This window comes from Rhagoletis pomonella, unplaced genomic scaffold (genome assembly GCF_013731165.1).
Source record: "Rhagoletis pomonella isolate Grant_MI unplaced genomic scaffold, Rhpom_1.0 Rhpom_scaffold_00005, whole genome shotgun sequence".
NCBI classification, from domain to species: Eukaryota; Metazoa; Arthropoda; class Insecta; order Diptera; family Tephritidae; genus Rhagoletis; species Rhagoletis pomonella.
The window spans coordinates 56218512-56239259 of NW_023458559.1; the positions used below are offsets into that span (position 1 = coordinate 56218512).

The 20748-nt window shown below is 36.5% G+C and overlaps 2 protein-coding genes across 3 annotated transcripts in view; one reads left to right on the forward strand and one right to left on the reverse strand.

The window, feature by feature from the left end:
* Positions 1-20748, forward strand: part of LOC118740165 — a 265156-nt gene that overhangs the window by 155281 nt on the left and 89127 nt on the right. The window contains exons 4-9 of the mRNA XM_036471660.1: positions 3507-3897; positions 3972-4292; positions 4361-4532; positions 4856-4966; positions 6062-6091; positions 14000-14077. Of these exons, the coding sequence (XP_036327553.1) occupies positions 3507-3897; positions 3972-4292; positions 4361-4532; positions 4856-4966; positions 6062-6091; positions 14000-14077 (1103 nt within the window). The remainder of the gene's footprint in view (positions 1-3506; positions 3898-3971; positions 4293-4360; positions 4533-4855; positions 4967-6061; positions 6092-13999; positions 14078-20748) is intronic.
* The window catches only part of LOC118739275, a 63362-nt gene continuing 57290 nt past the window's right edge, over positions 14677-20748 (reverse strand). For both annotated transcript variants that reach the window (XM_036470512.1, XM_036470513.1), the window contains exon 2: positions 14677-15546. In XM_036470512.1, coding sequence (XP_036326405.1) covers positions 15230-15460 — 231 coding nt within the window. In that variant the 5' untranslated portion in view covers positions 15461-15546 and the 3' untranslated portion in view covers positions 14677-15229. The remainder of the gene's footprint in view (positions 15547-20748) is intronic.

Sequence of the window (20748 nt, forward strand, 5' to 3'; positions counted from 1 at the left end):
TTCAGGCTCATAAGTCTCTCCTCGTTTCTCTTTAAGACGCTGGAGATACTGGTCGATCTGCACTTAAAAAGCGGGATGCTCAGGGAGCGTCTTTCCTTGGATCAACATGCCTACTGCAAGGGCAGTTCTGTTGAACTGGCCCTTGACAGTGTCGAGCAGACCTTTTCCCTAAAAGAATATGCGGTCGGTGCCTTGATATCGGAGGGGCTTTTATTAATGTTTTGGCTCTGAGGCTGTAGTAGCTCCCTAAACAAGCTAGGGGTCGGAGGCGAACTTTTCAGGTTTATTTACCGCTTACTTTGCAACAGAACTGTCGCAGCAAAGTTGGGGGGCGCTTCAATCTGGGATGTGTGAGTAGAGGCACCCCGCAAGGGGGTTGGTTGCCTATGCTGATAATGTAGCTTTGATATTAAAAGGCAAGTTTCGGGAAACACTGTTGGAACTTATATAGGATTCACTGAGCTTGGATTAGAACTGAGCTAGTTGTGGGCTGAGTGTAAACTCCATTGAAATGGAGCTTTTTCTTTGTACTAGAAGGTATAAGATACCGAATTTCTGGCTTCCTTCAACGGGAGACCTTCCTCTAAGGTCCCCTGACAGGGTGAAGTACTTGGGCTTGATCCTTGACAGTAAGCTTTCCGCGAAGCCTGACGTAGAGGATTGAGTCAAGAAGGCTACAGTTCCCTTGTATTTTTATACTGCGGTCATTGGAAAGCGCTGTGGTCTCTCGCCGAAGGTAGTTCATTGGCTTTATGAAAATATGTTCAACTAAGTGTTCAAGCCAATTTTATTATATGGGGTTCCATTTCTAAGGTGGTTCCATTTTTAAGGTAAGAGGAAGGACATAAGGAGTCTCTAATGTGGTATCCCGACGGGCCAATGGTGTGCTCTTTTACTGTGCGTGATGAGGGCAGCCGAGATAACCTAACCTAACGTAAGGCTAAGTGGCATGGGCTTTAAGTTCGCCTCGAGCTATGTGCACTCCAGTATTCTAAACTGGACTGGTTACTTTCTGTGGTAACACCTATTTATTCCAACGGCCCAGCAGCTATCAAAACTCTTGTCCCCTTGACTATGCGTTTAAGAACGGTGAAAAAGTGGTTTACTTCCTTATCGACCGCATCGGATTACTTCACTACTAAGCTTATTTGGGTTCCAGGTCACAGCTAAATAGCTGGAAACTGCATAGCTGATGAGCTGTCAAGACAGGGAATCCTCGAGGAATTACTTTCTGTTGGGTAAGCTCTAGGCACTCAGCTCAGTGAGCGCTGAGAGAAGACCCTGGAATACAAGGTGGTAAAATCCTTCTGGCCACGTGTAGACGGGAGGCGGTCTGGAGAGCTCTTGAGACTGGGAGTGATAACTGGTCACTGCATGATAGGTAAGCATGCCGTAGGCTGAACATAATGTATGATGAGTTGGAATCATCTGCATTTTTTTCGTACTCCCGATGAGTTTTCGAGAATGGGCATCAGTCGATTGAAGAGTTTTGTTGCGAGCACGGAGCGTTTCTCCTGCATAAAGCCATAGGTGTCATTCTTTCTTACCTCCCCCTGTTTCCCTACCCTCCCACACCCCTTCAGGCCTCCCTGCGTTATTTGTCCTCTCCACTCTTAAGGGCATCACAATGGATGGCTTAGTAGAGTCTAAGTTGGTCTCCATCTATGAAGGCAGCCCGCTAATCTAACCTAAATTATTTTAGATGTGCCAACTGCTGCTCGGGAGGTTCATGGTTCAATTTGTGGTCCCAGTAGCATCCGAAAAAGTTTTTCTTCTTAATAGCGGTCTCCGCTCGGCAGAAAATGGCTAACCTCCGATTGTTCTTCGGAGGTGGAGTGTAGATATTTCCATTTGTGTCACAACATCAAGAAGCCAAATATGAATTGGTGAAGCTCTATGTTTACGCTAGTATATTTAAAATTGTAAGATTACGGGCACTACCATCATAGTAGCTTTCACTTCATTTCAGTTGTCATTAGCCACCAATACATAGACTTTGATAAATAGTCAAATGTAGAGTCAATCCCATTCATGCATTCAAAAAAATCACTTTACTTGCCGCACTCTCACTCATTCCCTCACGCACTCGTACTCGTACATTTCATCCGTCACAAATGTTTACAAGAATATATTATTATAAAAAGTACCAATATTAATGATATGTATTCAAATAACAAAACCAACCGATTTCCCTGCGAAAATTCTAAATTTCCATTTTTTTATTAAAATGAGTTGAATACGAATTGACTAAACTATTGGCCATGTGAGACAATTTAATCTGACACTTTTAATACACAATGAGAAAAAATTGGCAATAGATAAGTTGTTTATTTTGTTATGTCTTTTTGTGTATCTTCAATTGAGTTCTCTGATTTTAATTCCGTCTTAAAAACCATTTTCGTTCAATGAGTTTGTTGTTTTTTTTTTAAACTCGGTTTAGTTAAGCTCTAGTCACAATTTACCACGGCGAAGCCTAATTTATATTTTACAAGCTTACAAAACACTATTTTGGTAGTATTTACTCGTACAGCATCAGTGCTGCCACATATTTAAAATTTCGCACTAACAAAAGCACTTTCCCTGAAGTGTCATACTTTATTGGTATGACCTCGGCTTATTATAAAATGCACAACTATTTCGATATAAGTTCTTAAAAATGAATCGAAAGAAAATTTTCGGTTCAATTAAATCATTAATCGAATGAGAATAACCGATTTTAATCGGTTATTCGATTAATCGTGCCATCACTAGATGTAAGTGACTGAAATGTATTGAATAATTTCATATGAAATCAAAGGAAAGATTTAAAAAGCTTTAAGTTAATTATGACCACAGAGAGCTTTTAAAGATCGCGCGTCTAAAGCAGAGATGAACAGAGAGAGCTTTTGAGCCTTGCGTGCCCATAAAAAAATATGGTTTGGAAAGCTATTCCCCGCGTTTGGCTAATTAAAATTTTATATAAGTTCTTTAGAAAACTTAATAGCTCTGCCAGCGGATTATGTTCCGACTTATATATACTTATCAATATAATGAAGGATTGCAAAAGCTCCACCAGGAGCTATGTTTTGAGAGTCTTCGATTTAGTAGGCGTGAAAATTAGTGCATTTCGTACTACGAGTTCCATAATATAATACAAAAATCTTTTTTTTTTGTTCGTGTGGAAACAGGGAATTTCGATTACAAAGTCCTACCCGAGCTCCCACTGCTATTCCCAGCCTTCGCACTCCTGCACTGCACTGTGTTACCTTGCCACACAAATACAAATACAAGTAAAAATATGTAAACAGTTAGACAGACAGCACTGCACATCTATACAGCACTGACACACAAAGCTGCTTTAAAATTCAGTTTTCACGTTTTTCAATTTCTTCTACTTAGCTTCCTTTCCTTTGTCGTTCATTTGGTTGATTTGGCATAGTTTCCTGTAAGACTTGCTTTTGTGTGTCCTTTGTTCAATTTTTGCTATTATTTACTTTTTATTTCATTCCACTTAATAATTTCAAATTGAGTTCGTTTATTTCGTTTTATCGTTTATTCGTCTGTGCTCCTCCTTCTCTTTTCTCTTTTGTCTCTTCTATTGCCAAATTTTTTCTTAACGCAGAGATGTGTGCAGATATTGAAATCATCACGTCAAATCAGTATGACGGTACGCTCGCCACCGACGCTCAACTCCCACGCGCCATTGCACGGCTTCGGTCCACCTTCATCGCGGGATCCCATGTACGCATCGATGGCGCCACTACTGCCACAATCGGCGGCTGGTTTGCCACCCGGAGCGACGATGATTGGTGGCAGCGGTTTGCCATTTCGTCAGACATGTTCCTGGATGGACCGACATGGTCGTCCCGCATCGCCGCCCATGGAGTATGGTGGACGGCATACTGATCGCCGAGAAAGGTGAGCCCACTTACAATGCAAAAGTTTTTTCTATTCCCAAAATCACTTATTCCTTTGTATATATATTTCTTTAGAATACGACGCGTTGAGCTGCTCATTGAACCGGGGCAATCGCTAGGTCTCATGATACGTGGTGGCGTTGAATACGGCCTCGGCATCTTCGTCACCGGCGTCGATAAGGACAGTGTCGCTGATCGAGCTGGCCTTATGGTCGGCGACGAGATACTCGAGGTCAACGGGCAGTCATTTCTTGACGTGACACATGACGAAGCGGTCAGTCAGTTGAAATACCATAAACGTATGTCGCTTGTGATACGCGACGTCGGTAAAGTGCCACACTCCTGTACATCCATTGAAATGGAGCCTTGGGACGCTTATAGTCCGACGGGGACGAGGTCAGTTGTCTACATTCGTTAAGCTTTACAAATCTTTAGATGCTCAACTTTTATTTTGTATTTTGCAGAGCACGTCGAAAAGGTCAAATAACCGCAATGGTGGAGGAGAAGGCACGCTCTCTTCTGCCACGCCATCAATTTGCAAGTCTCTCCTACTATATTGCCGAATATGCTGCGAGAGCGATGACCATAGATGCCTTTGTTGCCGTTTTATTAGAAATGCTTGACACATACGAGAAGGTAAGTGAAAGCAATTGATAACTGTCGCTTAAGCTATTATTTAAGGAGAGCCACAGTCGACTACAAAGATATTGATAACAAAGTATCGGCATTAAAATATGCAAAGTCAAAACTAACATACTTGCCGCTTGCTTACAGTGGCAAAGTCGACTTTATCCTTAGTTTTATTTTTAGATAGCCATAGAGGTTCTGTCATTCACTTCCGAGTGAATTCCCCATTCAATTTGAATTCAAAATGGCTTTGGTTGTAATTCATTCGGAAGTGAATTGCAGAACCCTCCCGAGAATTGGGTTATTCCTAAAAGCAATTCTTCTCTTTTTAGCATACGTTAGTGACGGAACTACGCGAACTCATATACCCAGAGGATCGTGCGCGATACGATGAGCTTGTTTATCGTAGAGAACGTGATCCCTATAGCGTGGAGAGGCACAGGGTGAGTGAAATAATTTTTGAATTCCTGGTTTAGAATAAAATTAGTAATGAGGTTTTGAGCCCAAGAAATATGAAAATACCAAAACAAAGAGAGGGAAATAGTGCAATAGCAACTGTGGTTAGTTTTAGAACTCTCATTGTAGGCAACTATTACTAAAAGGAACGTATCTAGGAGTCCACAGGTCGAATCGGTTAAATCCATAAATGAGCTACAAGTTCGCTTAAAAAAGAAACGTTCCCCTAAGATTTACGATTTCATTTTGCAATTCTTGAATTTTATGTAAGGTAATGTTGTGCATTATAGCTGCCTTCATTCAGGTCGGGGAAAGAACGGGTGGTAATTCTGCGATGGTAAATAGATACAGCTCATTGGTTAAAGATGAACCCTTAATCGATGTTCACGGACACGGGCAGATATCCGCTGTAAAACTTGAGGCAGGTGCGCTTAGATTAATTTTGTTTTTTTTTTATGGGGAATCAATTGCCAACGACAACAAGGCCTCGTGATGCAGTAAAAGCACCGTTATTATCGGAATCGCCATTAGAATAAAGTCGGAGATCACCTGACTCACAACCACCCCAGGCGCATAGCAGCGCATGACGCCATGAATTTTGTTTAAAATTTTTAGGCGAGCATGTCATTCACTTGGACTTTATGGCATTCAAAACGAAGCGGAGCGATTTCTAAAATGACCACGCAGGGATTTTACATCTGATAAGCTGTTAGATGAGCAAATATTGTAGTATGTCTTGAAGTACTTGCATATGCAATAGTATTATTTCATTGAGCTACTTTGTGCAGAAATATGCGCATATGCACTTCTCAAACGGTGCATAAAATATTTTAATGATGTTGTAAGTCAATATAACTACATATAATCTGCAATGTATCTGAGGCGTTTATGGATCAATTTACGGGTTTGTTTAAAATTCTAAACTAGATTTTTTTTTTTAACAATGAACTAATAGTAAAACTAGTAATTCGTACCTTCATTTCCATGCTGAATTAGGTAGATAACTTTAGAGCGTAGCTAAAACATGTTGTTACTTTATTGTTCTCTACCCTTTCTCCCTCTTTATTCACTCATCACCACAGCGTAAAGGAGAACCCGCACGTGATTTACCGGTAAGCTTTTTAGAAGATTTATTCTACGATACAGACACTATTTACTACTAGCATCCTTACTCAAGTCCATAAATGTTGTCTTCTGACTACAAAGAAAAAATATAAGATACAAACTCAAAATAGTTCTATACACTAAGCGTTTCGTACTATCTACTCTAACCTTATTAGCCCGTATACTGACAAAAATAAAAAAAACACCACTCAATATAAATATCTAACTAGCTTTGCTTGACAATATTATACATATTAACACTAGTTAATAAACGTATTTACATACATATGTAATTTAACAAAAAGGCATGTTAACTATAATTGTTGTTGTAATGTAATTGTTGTATCTTTTATTAGTCACACTCGATGTGTATAAACTATACTGAACAGTTAAAAATAGCCAATTAAAATTTGTACGCTAAAGATTGTTAATAATTATTTATGTTTTTCTTCCACTGTAACGAATCTGCCCAGTAACTCAAACTCAAAGCAAACATAAATTCGATTGTTGTTGTTGTTTATAATGAAGAAAACTAGAAAATACTGTAGTTGTGATTGCTTTTCTGTTAGAAATTTATACACTGTACTATACAAAGACAAAAATATACTTCTCAATTAAAAAAATGAGACACTAACAAACTGAAAGACAATAATGCAGACAAATCAATAGAGAAAACACAAAGAAAAACCAAAAAATAATAAATCTACTTATTATATTACTTCAATTACATTGTACACGGTATACTCTTATTACCATAACAAATAAAATAGAAACATACAAAGAGTGCATAATTTTTGCTGAGCATTTTGTTAAAACTTGCTAACAAATATATTGATTTGATATGTCAAAGCATGCGCTTAGCAGCGCTATGCCAAAAACAAAAAAAAAAATACGAAAAAAAAATAACATTTTATGAAAAAAATAATCAAATTAAAGGTACCAGCAAATACAACAATTCATAACCAATAAGTTTATTCACTTAAAAAAAATATTTTCAATAAAGCTTTGCAAATTTAAAGCCGTCAACAATGAGTTTGAAAAGTCCTTGATGAATAGCGTCATATTTTATTAATAACCTTAACCAGCATATCACACACATAACTTTTATAGAGGTGTTAGATAAAAGCGCCATAGCCCAAGTATTAAAACATAGTTTTAATTAAGTAGCGAATCATAGAAAAATTTCCCATTACTCCTACTACGAAAATGTCTCTTCTTTTGTTGTGTTACTGGCAACCCCCGTCACGCTCTAGTGTTAAAAATATTCGAATGTCAATTTTTAATATTTCTTAACTTTGATTAATTGAAATAAAATTGTGAAAGAAGTTTAAAATTTTCATTAAAAAAAATCAAGATTTTTTGAAAAAATCATACCTATATAATAAAAATAATTTTAATCTTTTCAAAATTTTCCGGAAAATAATTAAAATATTTTTGAATGTTAAATAGCAAATTCAAATGTTTACGCTTAAAATTGAAATACTCTAAAATACTAAATTATTTTTAGCCTCAATTAAAAAAATTTCAAATTTTCGAAAAAAATTCGAAAGTTTTCGAAAAAAATCATACTCTTTATAAAATATTCAGAGCTTTTTAATAAATATTTTTCGAATAGTATTCTATATACATATATACCTTCAAAATTTTCCGGAAAAAATTTGAATTTTTTGAAAATAAAATTTTAATGTAAATTTTTATGATTGTTAGATAAAAAAAAACTGTAAAAAGTTTCACTTCAAGTTCTTGCAAATTTTTGGAAAAAATTTCAAATTATGTAAAATTTATAGCAAACTCCTTAAGGCATTCATTTTGCGCTTCTTCAATATTCATTGATATTTAAAAAAAAACCTTCAAGCATTTTCACTTTTCTATTTCCGATTATAAAAAGGCTTTTCAAATATTTTACTACATAAATGTTGTAAATGTTAGAGATTTCGCCTTTTTGCACCAAATTTTTTGTGCACAAAAATAATCTAAGCGGTGTTTAACAAGTAGTTAGGAAAGACAATTACAGGGGAGTGTAAGCGGAGTACCACTAATACTACTGCATCTGCATATCAAAGCAAGTTGCCAGCTTCACTTTTCGTATTAACTTGAAGTAAAATAAATAACTTTTTCCTATAAGAAATCAAAAAATTAAATTTTTAAAATAGTCATTGGTTCAAACTAAAATCATTTACATGATGTCATTCGTTCTTGAAAGCATATCACTGCATTAAACATTTCCTTAAATCGCTAGCTGAGTGAAAAGTTGATAAGTGCATTTTTACAAATTTTACAGGAGAGGAAATAGCTTCTTATAGACATTTTCGCTGAGAATTTCGCAAAACATTGAATTCAGCATTTTTCGCATTTAAAGCAAAAGAAAAGCGATAAAAATTATACAACTTTTCACTGTAATCTAGCGAAATATTTCTTAATTTTTTGTTTTGTTAAATTAAAACTTTTCTAAGAAGTCGGAATTTCCCGAAAAACATTTTGGTAATTGAAGAATAAAACAAAAACCTAACAATTTCAAAATTTAAAACCAAAAAAAAAAATTTTCGAAAATTAAAAAAAAGTTGCAATGCTTAAAAAAAAAGTAAATATTTTCTGATTTGTTTAAGTGTTATAAACTTCCAAAAAAAATGTTTTTCTTTTATTTTTGTTATTATTTTTAATTTTTTTATTATTTTACCTCACTTTATTTTTTCATAAAATTTTTTTTAAAGTATGTAGTAAATCCTTGCAATCTATTCGCACTCATTAAAAATATGATACGCAAAATCACCATAAATCTTATCACTCTCCAATGCAAAATTGTGTCACTTCTGCAAAGAACAAATCGGCAAAAAATCCTTCACCTAAAGCACCAATAATTCACCCAGCAAATTCGTTTCAAATCCGCCTTTCACAAAATGTCTTAGCGCACATCACCAACCGCCGCCATCCAGTACCGTAATAAAAGTGCACTGGCCTCATTAGGTCTTACAATATAATCCAATCTATTTAATGCTGCCACCACAAATAACCACTGCAAACACATACTCGTACATACCAATGGACCTGCATATATTTACATACTAACGCTGTCCTGTCTCTCTCTCTTCTATTCACTTTGCTACTTTCCGTAGAGGTTTATTGCCGCAAATTAAAAAATTTAATTTAAAATTTATGAAAAGAAAGAAAACACTACTAAATACTTATTTAAGGCATAATTTAGTCAAACATACTACGTACATACATACATACAAATATGTACAATGTATGCGGGCAATTAAGTAGGTCGAGCCATTGACAGTACAGTCTCTCTACTCAACTCAGTTTCCTTCAAAAGCTTTTGTAAACTACTTGCATTGCCTTACATATGTATCTGCAGGTAACCGATGTTGACTTGGAAGTAAGCGCGGCCACTGGACGCAGTCCCTCATCGGACTCTGGGCTAGGCATGACATTGTCGGACATGAAGAATCGGTACAGAAAACTTAAAAAGAAAACAAAAGAAAAAGCAAACCGAAGATCCAGTAAAATTTTTTATAACGAAAATTTCTTTATTTTTCTTCTGCAAACACCGCAATGTTTTCTTTCTTCTCTTCTTCCCTCTTATATCTCTTTCTTTCCCTGTGTCCTTTTTAACATTGAAATTTCCTGGAAATTTTCCATCTCTTTTATTGTTTGCTTTTGGTAACTATTTATCCACATGGTCGCCTTGTTTACACCTTACGATGGGTGACCCACACGTTTATAGGCCAGCGCTACAGTTGCCCTATCGTCCCATGTCTGCCGGCCCCGTACTGCATCGCTCACCCCACTATTACCATCATCCAGCGTCATATCCACATCCGCATCCGCATCCACCACCAAATCATCATTCATCATTGCGTCATTTGGGAAGTGGCTCAGCTGCAGCGGCGCAACGGGAGAGGGAGCGGGAGGCACGTTGCGCTGCAGCCGTAGCCGCAGCTAATACAAAAACGATCGGCACCAATACGCCTAGCAAAATGGCATTGCAACAGCAGCCACAACAACAGCATGCATCATCGTTGGACATAAACAATCAATCAAATCAGAAAAAAGCATACGCCACGGGCGATAGTAACAACCAACCAAATGACAATCAGCATCAGGTGAACAAAAAAAAAAAACGCAAATTGTGATGCACAATTTAAAACCATAAAAAGTGTTATAAATTTTGAATGACAGAAATTTTAAATCGTACAAATGAAATCGCAAAAAAATAATTATTAAACAGACACTATCGCTGTCTCACGCTAACGCATAGCAAAGCGCAATGTTACTTTTATTTAAAATACCGCTTTCAACTATCTGTTACAGCTACCTCTCGCTTATCAACTTGTACGCGTACACTTGCTACTTCTCACTCTCCCACCACCTCTCTTTTAATAGTTCCTTATTTCATTTGAGCAACGCTTAATCTTCTTCTCTCCCTCTCACAAGTGGTATGCGTTATTTAGTCATATATTTAGCTCTTTCACACATGCATAGTTTTTCGCTCTTAAATTTCAAATCACAACTGATCTGGTTAACAGAAAAAATTCAGCTGTTCTTTGGAACATCTGCTGTTTGCTGTTTAAACGTTTGAAAAAATTGACATTCGATTTCGGTTATTTTTTTATTATCAGTTAGGTACACCTTTATAGAGGGAATTTGTTTCCTAGCCTAGGTTATGTGTTTTATGGAGCCCGTTTCATCTTATCACTGACACTCTGTCATTTTATTTTTACAAATGAACGCTTGAAAGTAGAAACTGGGTAAAAATTGTTGAAAATACAGAAACTGAAAATACATTTTTTAAAACTAAAAACTTAGCATACATTTTGCCTAATTTTAAAACCAGTTCCAGATCGTAGCTAACAGAGGCTGGATAGTTATATAGATAGATGAGTAGGGTAAGCATGGCGACCAGTAGGTCTATTGTGCCCTTAGCTAATCGCAACACTGAATCCAGCCCCAGAGACTCTATGAATTTTAGAATGAATCCCGGGGGCTCTTCACTCGCCCATATATTTCCTAAGCTCCTCTCCCTTCTTCGTGAAATGGCCTCGCACTCCAAGAGCAGGTGCAATGGTGTGTCTTTGGCGGAGTCAAAGATGCGACATAAGTCGTGTTACCAGATCCCCCGATTAAACAAGTAGCTTCTAAGCCTGTAATGACCCATCAAAATGCCTTTTGTTATTCTTCGCCTCTCCTTGTGGAGGTTAATAACTAGCCTTTATCTATTTCTATATTTCTGTATCTATTTAGACATGCCTTCGGGCATGTGCGCATAGCCCCCGTGATGCAAACACACGCCAGACATTGAATCTTGGCAAAGGACTGTCTTGCCAGAGTGGTACCCAAGCCACCGCCCCATAAGTTACTGTTATTGTTACTGTGCACCTCTAGGTCTTTCACGCTAGATACTTGCACACCATCAGCGCTCTCGTAGCCGTGGAAGTGACCGCCTCAACATGAGTCCTCCATAGAAGTTTTGAGTCCAGGATAAGACACAGATACTTAACTTATGCGACGGCATTGACCACGACCCCACCCAAGACCATAAAAGGGTCATAAAAGGGACAATGGCTGTCTTAAAGGGATTAATATTAAACCCCCCCTCAGCACACCACCTCTTTGTCTGGTTAAGTCCTCTTTGAACTATGTCGCAGAGGGAACTCGCGAGCTTCCACCTAGCAATAATAACTATGACACCCGGGTCCTCTTTGCAGCGGACGCCATTGCCAGTGAGTTTATGCTACAACTAAACTCCAAAGGAAAGGAGAACTCCTCCATGTGGGCAACATTTTGTTGTTTGAAGTTGTACTACGCTGTCTGCGACTTCAGTTTCAGCAATCCTGGTATGTAGTAGCCTAGCTATCCATTTGCGGAATTTATCGTTCATACAAAGCCAGTGCGCTTTCCTTTTCATTACCAGAATAAGTACCATCTGGTAGCCTTATGGCTAGTCTGTGTTCATGTGTTGTCCGAAGGGGTAGATGAAATGCTCTCACAGAAGGACCTCAAACTGCTACGCTTGGCATTTCTTATCGTTACCCATTTAAGCGGGAGGTGATTGTTGCATTTGAGGTTTCAGCAAAAGAAAGCCCGGATTTGTCCGGCATGCGCCACTATTATGTGTCGCTTTATTACGTCACTGGGCATCTCCGTCTTCCTGGAGTTGCTCGAACTAGTGGAGGTTGAGGGATGCGTAGTTGCACACCTTTCAATGTCCCTGCTTTTTTTGGTCCTTTCGTTTGCATAATTCAGTTCCTCTTATCCCGTAGGTTATAGAGTGGATTTATTTGTCAGGTTAACTCACTCCTATCTAGGTTTCTTCTTTGGCCCGGGCTTGACGATGCCCGATATTTAAGCTGAAGCTGAAGTTCTTTCCCGTGGTCACTAGTGGTAGCAGTACTTTTCACACCAGTGCCGGATTTGATGTCCCAACCCGCTGTTTACCTGTACAGTAAAAAGTAGATGTGTGAGAAGGTTCATTTAGTCATTCATTATTCGGCGTCAGATTCATATTTTAAATAACCAAAAATTTAACGTAGTTCCTAAGAGACCAAAAATTTAACTTCGTAACGTAAAAAATAGACGTCACTTTTTCAGATGACCCAAAATTTAGGTCCAGATTTTAATATGTAAAAACTTGTATAAACTTTTTAGTTGTCCAAAAATTTATGTCAAGTTTTTAATGACCAAAAATTTATATCCAGTTTAAGATTATCAAAAATTTTTTCGGAGTTTATAGATTGTTTTTGTCCAGATTTTAAGTCTTACACTTGATCGTCAAAAATTGATATCCAGTTTTTAATGACCAGTTTTAAAATTTCTAAGAATTTCCTCGCTGCTCTTAAAATGCCAAGAAATTATGTTCATCTTTATATGACTAAAGTTTGATATCCAGTTTGTGGTAATGGCCAAAAAACTAGACATAAAAGTTTCAAAATTATCAGTTTTTAAGTTAACTTTCAAGCGTTCAATTGGTTTACTACGTTTATGGAATTATTTGGAGATGGCTTTTGATGCAAATAATTACTTGAAATACAGAAAGCTTTCAAAAAAATCGAAACTGTGGTGAGAATATTGCCATTTGCTACAAACAAACGTTCCCATAAACGTAGCCTAAGTATGTGTTCACATTTTGTTGTGATTGTATGCGTGTTAAACTCTATTTTGCTTTCTACAAACTCTAGTTGTGTGCATTCAAAATTAACAGTTTCATATTTTCGAAAATTCTATAAAAAAAAAATATATATATATACATATCGTTGCCTTAATTGACAAAGGCCCTAACCAAAAAGCGAAAAATATAATAAAAAGAGTAGGGCTTTTTAAAAAGTGGCATGGAACTCCGTTGTTTCTGGTACTAACACTTCACAATTTTTATTGAAGGTGTATTTTAATACATCCTACCAAAATCTCTCAAAAGCGTAGTTTCGAAAAAGGTGATGGTTGGGGCCTTTGTGAGTTAAGGTAACGATGTATAAAATTATCAATTAATTTATTGGATTGGTATTTTTAGTTGAAAAAACATGTAGGCGAAATGTTTTTCTATACATGTGTAAGGTGTAGAGAACTTTATTCGTTCGTCGACAAATTTACCAATGATTTCAAAAAAGATTAATTAACACACACAAAAAAAAAATAAACTCTTTTCTTAGCAACTTCAAATAAGGCAACGAGAATATTTTTCACTTACATACATATTTCTGAGAATATACATATATACTTTGTTAAGTTCCCGAAAAGTGCTCAAAGTATTAGTTAAGTGCTTAATTGTGTGTCTGCGTGTGTTGTAAAACTGTTATTGTTTTCTTATCTCGAAGTACAATTCTTTGGTAGTCCGTATTTGTTTTTTTTTCTTTTGTTTTTTTTTTTTAAACACATTGGTTTTAATTTGCAATCATCTACTTATTTTTATATGTCTCTAGGAATACGGCTGTGATGACCATAGGTCCCGTAGAGGCAGTGAAACTCAAATACCACACTCGGAATACGAACAAGATGCGGTGAGTAGTGAAACGCGCATACACGTACAATATACTTACTTACTTAATTACATACTTAAGCACTTAAACAAACACTTTTATTCCTTTAAACAATTTTTGAATGCTCGAAACTTATGAGTCTAAAATGAGTCTTTCTTTCGTTATACATATGATTCTGAGAGCAGGCAAATAGACTCATTTCGGACTCTTTTGGTTTCATAAATTCTTATGGGAACAATAGTAACAAAGTTCACGTCGAAGTAAAAGTTTTTTAATAAACATAATTATAAAGAATATTTGTTTTTAAGACTCAGAAAAGCGTCATATTCAGACTCTAATATGACTCTTAACTCGGACTCGTATTGGCGTGCCTTTCAAAGAAGGGAAATGTGCTCTGTTCTGACTCTTTTTTGAGCTCATAAAGAGGGTTACAACTCTAAACTGAGTCCGAATTTTTATAGGGATGCTTATGCGCATTAAATATATGTACATATGTACATACATATGTACGTGCGCTTGAATCTTTGAAGAGTTTTGCCAAAAAGTGGGTAGACGCTTCGATGTGCCAAATAAAATCTAAGCAGCTAATATACATATAGTACGTAAAATATTTCCGTTGTACATTTCTTATTAAATAAAATCAACAACTTTATTGAATCAATATTCATAAATTACTCTGTAAGAATAATAAAAAAGATACAAAATAAATTTCCGCCATTAAGCAAACGACGAAAACACTTAAATTCATACAACTTAAAAAAATACTATATACTACATTTCGTTGTAGATCCTTTGCAATATATGTATATTTGTAGGCATGTATGCATGCATGTGTTAATATAAGTGCATAGTTTAATAGTAGCGTGCCTAAAATTAATCCTTCTCCAATTTCCTCAACACATTTGTTTCTCATTCTTCATACTCCTTCTCCTCCTCCTTCTCTTCCTCCTCCTCCTTCTCCACATGGACTCCAACAAATTACTCCCTTACGTTTAACTGCTTCACTTGGCATTCTTCATATTTCCCCCAATTGATTTCATTAATTAAATCAATGAAAAAACATTGATGAGATTAAATCCGTTTTTCGTTACCACTGCGTTTGGTTGAATATGTATGTCTGCATTTATATATATATATATAGCGGTGTCATTGTGAGGAGTAAACTCGTGCGGCTCACATTTTTTCATGCAATGTCGGTCGAAACTCCTCCGCTCCACCTTGGCAGCTGCGATTTGGTGGCAATGTGCTCGTAGTGGTGATTATATCATTGATTGGCAAGTGGTAGTCGCGCGGCGGTGTGTATGGGCGTACCAGGCGATGCCAGTTGTTTGGCGGACTACCGTTGGGTTCATATTTCGGGCGAGGTATCCGCATTTGTTTGATTTCGGTTAGGTAAGAATCCATAGTGTTGGGTTGCTCAGTGGCTGGGTGGCTCTATGTCCGCTGAACTAGAAGATGTGCGGCTAGCTGTTGGTTGAAGTGTACGAGCGCTGCAAATGAAAAGAAGAAAGAAAGAATGAAGTACAGGTTTTACAGTGAGATCTAAAAAAATAAGCGTTGTGAGCGATTAAATTAATTGCTTTAAAAATGGTATTTTCTAGAAAATTGAATTAGACTGGCATTAAATGGCGATTGAGTATTTGAAGTCTTTTGCCGTTAATCACTGGATGCTTAGTTGGTTGTTTATTCCAAATGAAATTTTCATTTAATGTTTGGCATAAAGACTTAATTTTCTTGGAACTTTTATTGAGTTTGTAACATTGTTAACGCTATTTACTCCTTGGTGGGAGTACAAGAGAGTTAAGTAGCAAATTTTACAGAAGTACAGACGTAGTTTTTAACCAATTTTAATAAATTATTTTATTAAAATGTACAACCTATACGGCGGTTCCCTAAGCGTTGTGGTAATGTTGTACATATTGGAAGTAAAAGTGAAGGCCTCAGTGCGCGTTTTCAAATCGTCATAAAAAGTTTTGAGATTAAAATAAAATATATTTGATTTCGTTTCTCTTGCCAAACTGTTTATAGTGTGAAAATCCGTTGATATAAGTGCAATAGTTTTCCAAGTTTTTATGAACATTCATTTTTGGTTTTTGAGTCAACTTTTCTCTGAAATAAAGAAATGCTCACTGAAAATTCTTGTTGCTTGCTATTTGAAAAATGTTTACATGTTTATATGAGAGTGTTCAGGCTAAAAGCACTTTACTAACTATGAGTGGTACCAACATCGGGACAGAAAGATTTCTTAGTAGTAGGAGGATCGATATTCACACATAAACAGTGCCCTGAAATTGCAATACCGAGGTATACTATGCATCCGAAGTTCAGCTTTATAAAGAGGTTTAAAACTGATCTAAGTAATAAGAAAACTGGACAGGCATATCCGAGACATATCGGATAAACCAATACATGAAAAGAGCACTGAGATAAGTGTGGTTGGAACGAGGTTGAGATACTCGGAAACTATGAAAAAGTATATATTTATGAGCATATATGTCACTTCCTTCTCCCGCCAGAAAACAAAACGCTAGGCATTCTTCTTGCACATGTTTCATTCAATGGAGTTCCAGAAACAAGTTAAATAAAGAATAAATCAATATTTGAACAATTTTAGCCTTAAAACGTTTATTTAGGCAAAAAAAACCCGAAATTACTCACTTTTTCATTATCAAAATAGTTTTTTTTTAATAACTTTGGAAAGCTTTAAAATAGAGTAATCATATTAGAGTCAATGGACGTTAGCATCAAATACCACATATCTGAGAAGTTTCAAGAGTGTGACACCACATTTGAAAAATGGCAGCATGCATAATACTTGTCGCATCAATTTTGTAATCTTTTTAATTATAATAATTTAAGATACTACAAAATAATAAAATTCAACGGTGAAAATGGTATCCTGGCCGAACGAATCTAGTGTAATAAAACTAGTGTGCTACCAAATGAAAAAAAAATTACATTGAGTAAAATATGACTATGATTTGAGAAACTAACCGCCCAATTCTGTGTTTTCTTGATCAATTATTTGTTAAGCAATTTTATCGAGATTTTTATCAAGTAAAAGCTCCCATCGCATTCTGTGTCAATATTTATAAAACAAAAAGCTCTACGATTTCCACAAGAGGGTAACTGATTTCATTGTCACATATAAAAAATATGAATTTAAAAGCAAAAAAAGCGCGTGACTGCCGTAGAAATGTCGGCTATAAATTCTGTGTGTCCCTGGTTCAAATACCGGCACATTTAGTTTTTAAATGATTAAAATGATAGAAAAAAATTTTTAATATACAAAATTTATAATTTTCATATTGATGGCTGAGTGGAAGATCGACCTATCTCGGCAGCCAGTTCGAAAACGCCCTATCTCAAAAAACTTTTCAAGAACGCCCTACTTCAGAATTGGTACTATGGAACCATGTTTTTAACCGGCGAAGGGCAACTTCTTTCTGAAGTAGCGTTACGTACTAGAAGTGTAGTCAGAATGCGAAGAAGTTTGTTAATCAACGGAAAAGCATATTCGTCGTCCCATTTACCAATAACTTCTGCTGCTGATTTTAGGTATGGCTTTTCGCTTACCTCATTTGTTCATCGTTCTGACCACGCTTTATACTCTCCTTACAAAATGATAGCGACTTTTTGTAGCGTATTATATTCCCTAATTTTATATGTATGGAAGTAATAGTTCAACTCAAAAATGTTTATGTAATGTATATTTCGGCAATCTTTCTCGGAGATCGAGCTAAATATTATGCGATAGCGGTATAAATATTACCTTTCGATAATAATCTTCGGCGCTAGATGCGCGATAATTAGCCCGAAAATTTCATCTATCCGCTCTCTGAGGAAGGACAATGTCCAAATAGTATAATTCCTTAGCGATATCGGTAACTAACGCGGCAAGCGCTTTTTCTACGCATTTTGCTGTTATCCCCCTACGAATGTCTGGTTACACAGTTTAATGGGAAATTTTCTACATTCTTTGCGGAAATAGACAAAAAGTAGTACCAAAAAGTTTGATTCGACATGCATACATATAGTTCTTATCATAACTTTACGACACTCACATATTGGCAAGATTTCACCATTTATTTTAAAATTTTTTTAATTTTAATTATTGTTTCTTAAAGGTATAACATATTTTTAACAGAAACCATATAAATCCGAGTTTCAATCTTGGTGAAAAATTAAAAAAAAAAATCAACAAACTTTGTAAAAATTTCGAGCTTTTTAATTCGATTTTTTAGAAACATTTTGAGTGTGCAGTTTTGTATCCCAATTTCAAGTACCATTGAGTTTTTTTTTCGTCGAAGGTGTTGCTCATTTTCTCCATATAACAAAGAAAAAAAAATCATCGAAAATGTTTTGTATGGAATAAAATGGCTAACATGGTCAACAAAAAAAAAATAAAATGCCAAAAATCAGTTACTTCAAACTTGCAGTATAATTGAATGGGCTAAAAAACTGCTTACTCAAAACATTTCTTAACAATAAAACTAAAAAGTTCGAAATTTTTGCGAAAGTTTGTTGATTTTTTAAAACGTTTCACAGAGATTCAATCTTGGATTTACATGGTTTTGTTTAAAGATTATACTATTTTTTTTTATAAACAAATAATGAAAATTAAAAAATATTAAGAAAAATGGTCACATCTTGCCAAAATGTAAATGCCGTAAAGTTATGACAAGGTCTATAAATTCATAGTGTTTGCATACCCATTGTTGTAAATTTCAATTTAAGAGATTTACATGCTTTCTTATTCTGTAAATAAGGGGATTATGATTGAAGATTAAAAAAAATTTTTTCTTTTTTTTCAAATTTCTCGTTCGAGGTAATATATTTGGCCCCTCCCCTGTATCCGTCACTGATACCAACAATTAAACAAAAATGCTATTAAAATATTTCTTATCGAAACTCGCTACAAAAACAGCTGCAGCCCAATTATAAAAATGATAAATGTAAACAAAAATTATTGCAACGCTACAAAAAATGCACGAATATACACATGTATGTATGTACATGCGAATGCACATAGTTACGTGTGTTTGAAAATGAGCAGAGAAGCATGAAGCGTACATATCGTTGTTGCACTCAACACCCACCCGTCGCAACAGTCCTCTCCTCACACTAATGTGCCGGTAAAAATGTGTTAAATGCAACGAATGAAAAGTGAAAGTAAAGCAATGGTTAGCAGAAACAACAACAACAACAGTAACAAAAAGCGAATGCGCTGTAGAAAAACAGCGAAACAAGCGTCAAAATTGAAACGGAAAAACGAGTAGGAAAACCGACAATTGAGCGCTGAAAAACCACAACAACAGCAACTTAACAACCTGCACAGCAAGCATTGCAGCAACTTTAGTCGCAATCAAAGCAAACAAAAATGGGAAAAACGAACAAAATAACGAGGAAAAAACACGTCTAACAACAACAAATTAGCAGTAGTAGGTAATAGTAATAAGTAATTGCGAGCGATAACAGCGCAATCCGCTGCCATAACAGGCCATAATAAATGGCAGCTAAAGTTGTGGGCAGGCAGGCAGTCAAACTGTCGACGCCACATCAGGCCAATTGCAACCGGCGGCGACACGCCAGCCAGCCGGTGGACGACTACGACGACGACGAGGACTGGTTAAGTGGCGGCGCGCTGACGACTAACTGGCTGAGTGGCTTTATTAGTTAGTCGCACGTCGCCTGTCATCCCCTACGTCTGCGCGTCTGCCGCCTGCGTCGATTCGCCACTACGTCAGTGTGACGTTTGTTAAACGCCATGTGCCGCCTATTTGCTACACATTAGACACAAAAAATGTGAACTGTGAACTGTAAATGGGCAACAAAAACTAAGGGCAACAACAGCAAAATATTGCCGGCGGCACTACAAATTCCCATAGCGCCAGCTTATGTTGTACCTAAACTCACTTGCTGCGCGCAATTACATTAATTTCCGCCATCGCAACCACGCCAACAAAGGCGCACAAAGCCGCGCAACGCAAGCGGCACAGTTGCCGTCACACGCTGCCACATGCAACTACACCGCAACTAAATAGCAACATGACAGCATAAATATGTAGTAAATAGCAACGGCAACAGCAACAGCAATGAGGTGCAGAAGTCAAAAACAGTATGCAGACACTTTGCCACTGAGCTTTGTATGCCACATAGAGGCATGTGTGTGTGTGTGTGTGTGCGTGTGTTAAGAGTGCGCTTCGTAGCACCACTGACACCGCCACCACCACCACCACCATCATCCTCAGTCCCTTTACTTTTGACCAAACCATCGCTTTGGTTGCCCGCCGGAAAATGCATTGCAGCGATTTTCCGGTTTTTGCGCCTGCCCACAGCTGGTTTTCGTTTCATTGCATTTCGTTTGCCTTAAATCAACTCAAGGTTTTTTTTTCTCAGCTGTCACTATTTTTGTTAACTTACTCAATATTATTGTTGCTAGTTGCCATTTTTCACCAACACAATAAGGTTACAACATGTTTGGGTGTCCATGTTTGGGCGGCTAACATTGTGTGGTACGTCAAGTTCAATGCAACTCAATTTTTCACTTTTGTGGTTTTGTGCGCTTTTCAAAGTTCTTCATCAACAACATCATCATCATCATCATCGTCAGCATAACGAAGCAGAAAGCAAACAAATAAAATTAAATGTGTCTGGCAACCTTTGAAAATGGTTAACAATTTGTTTTTTTT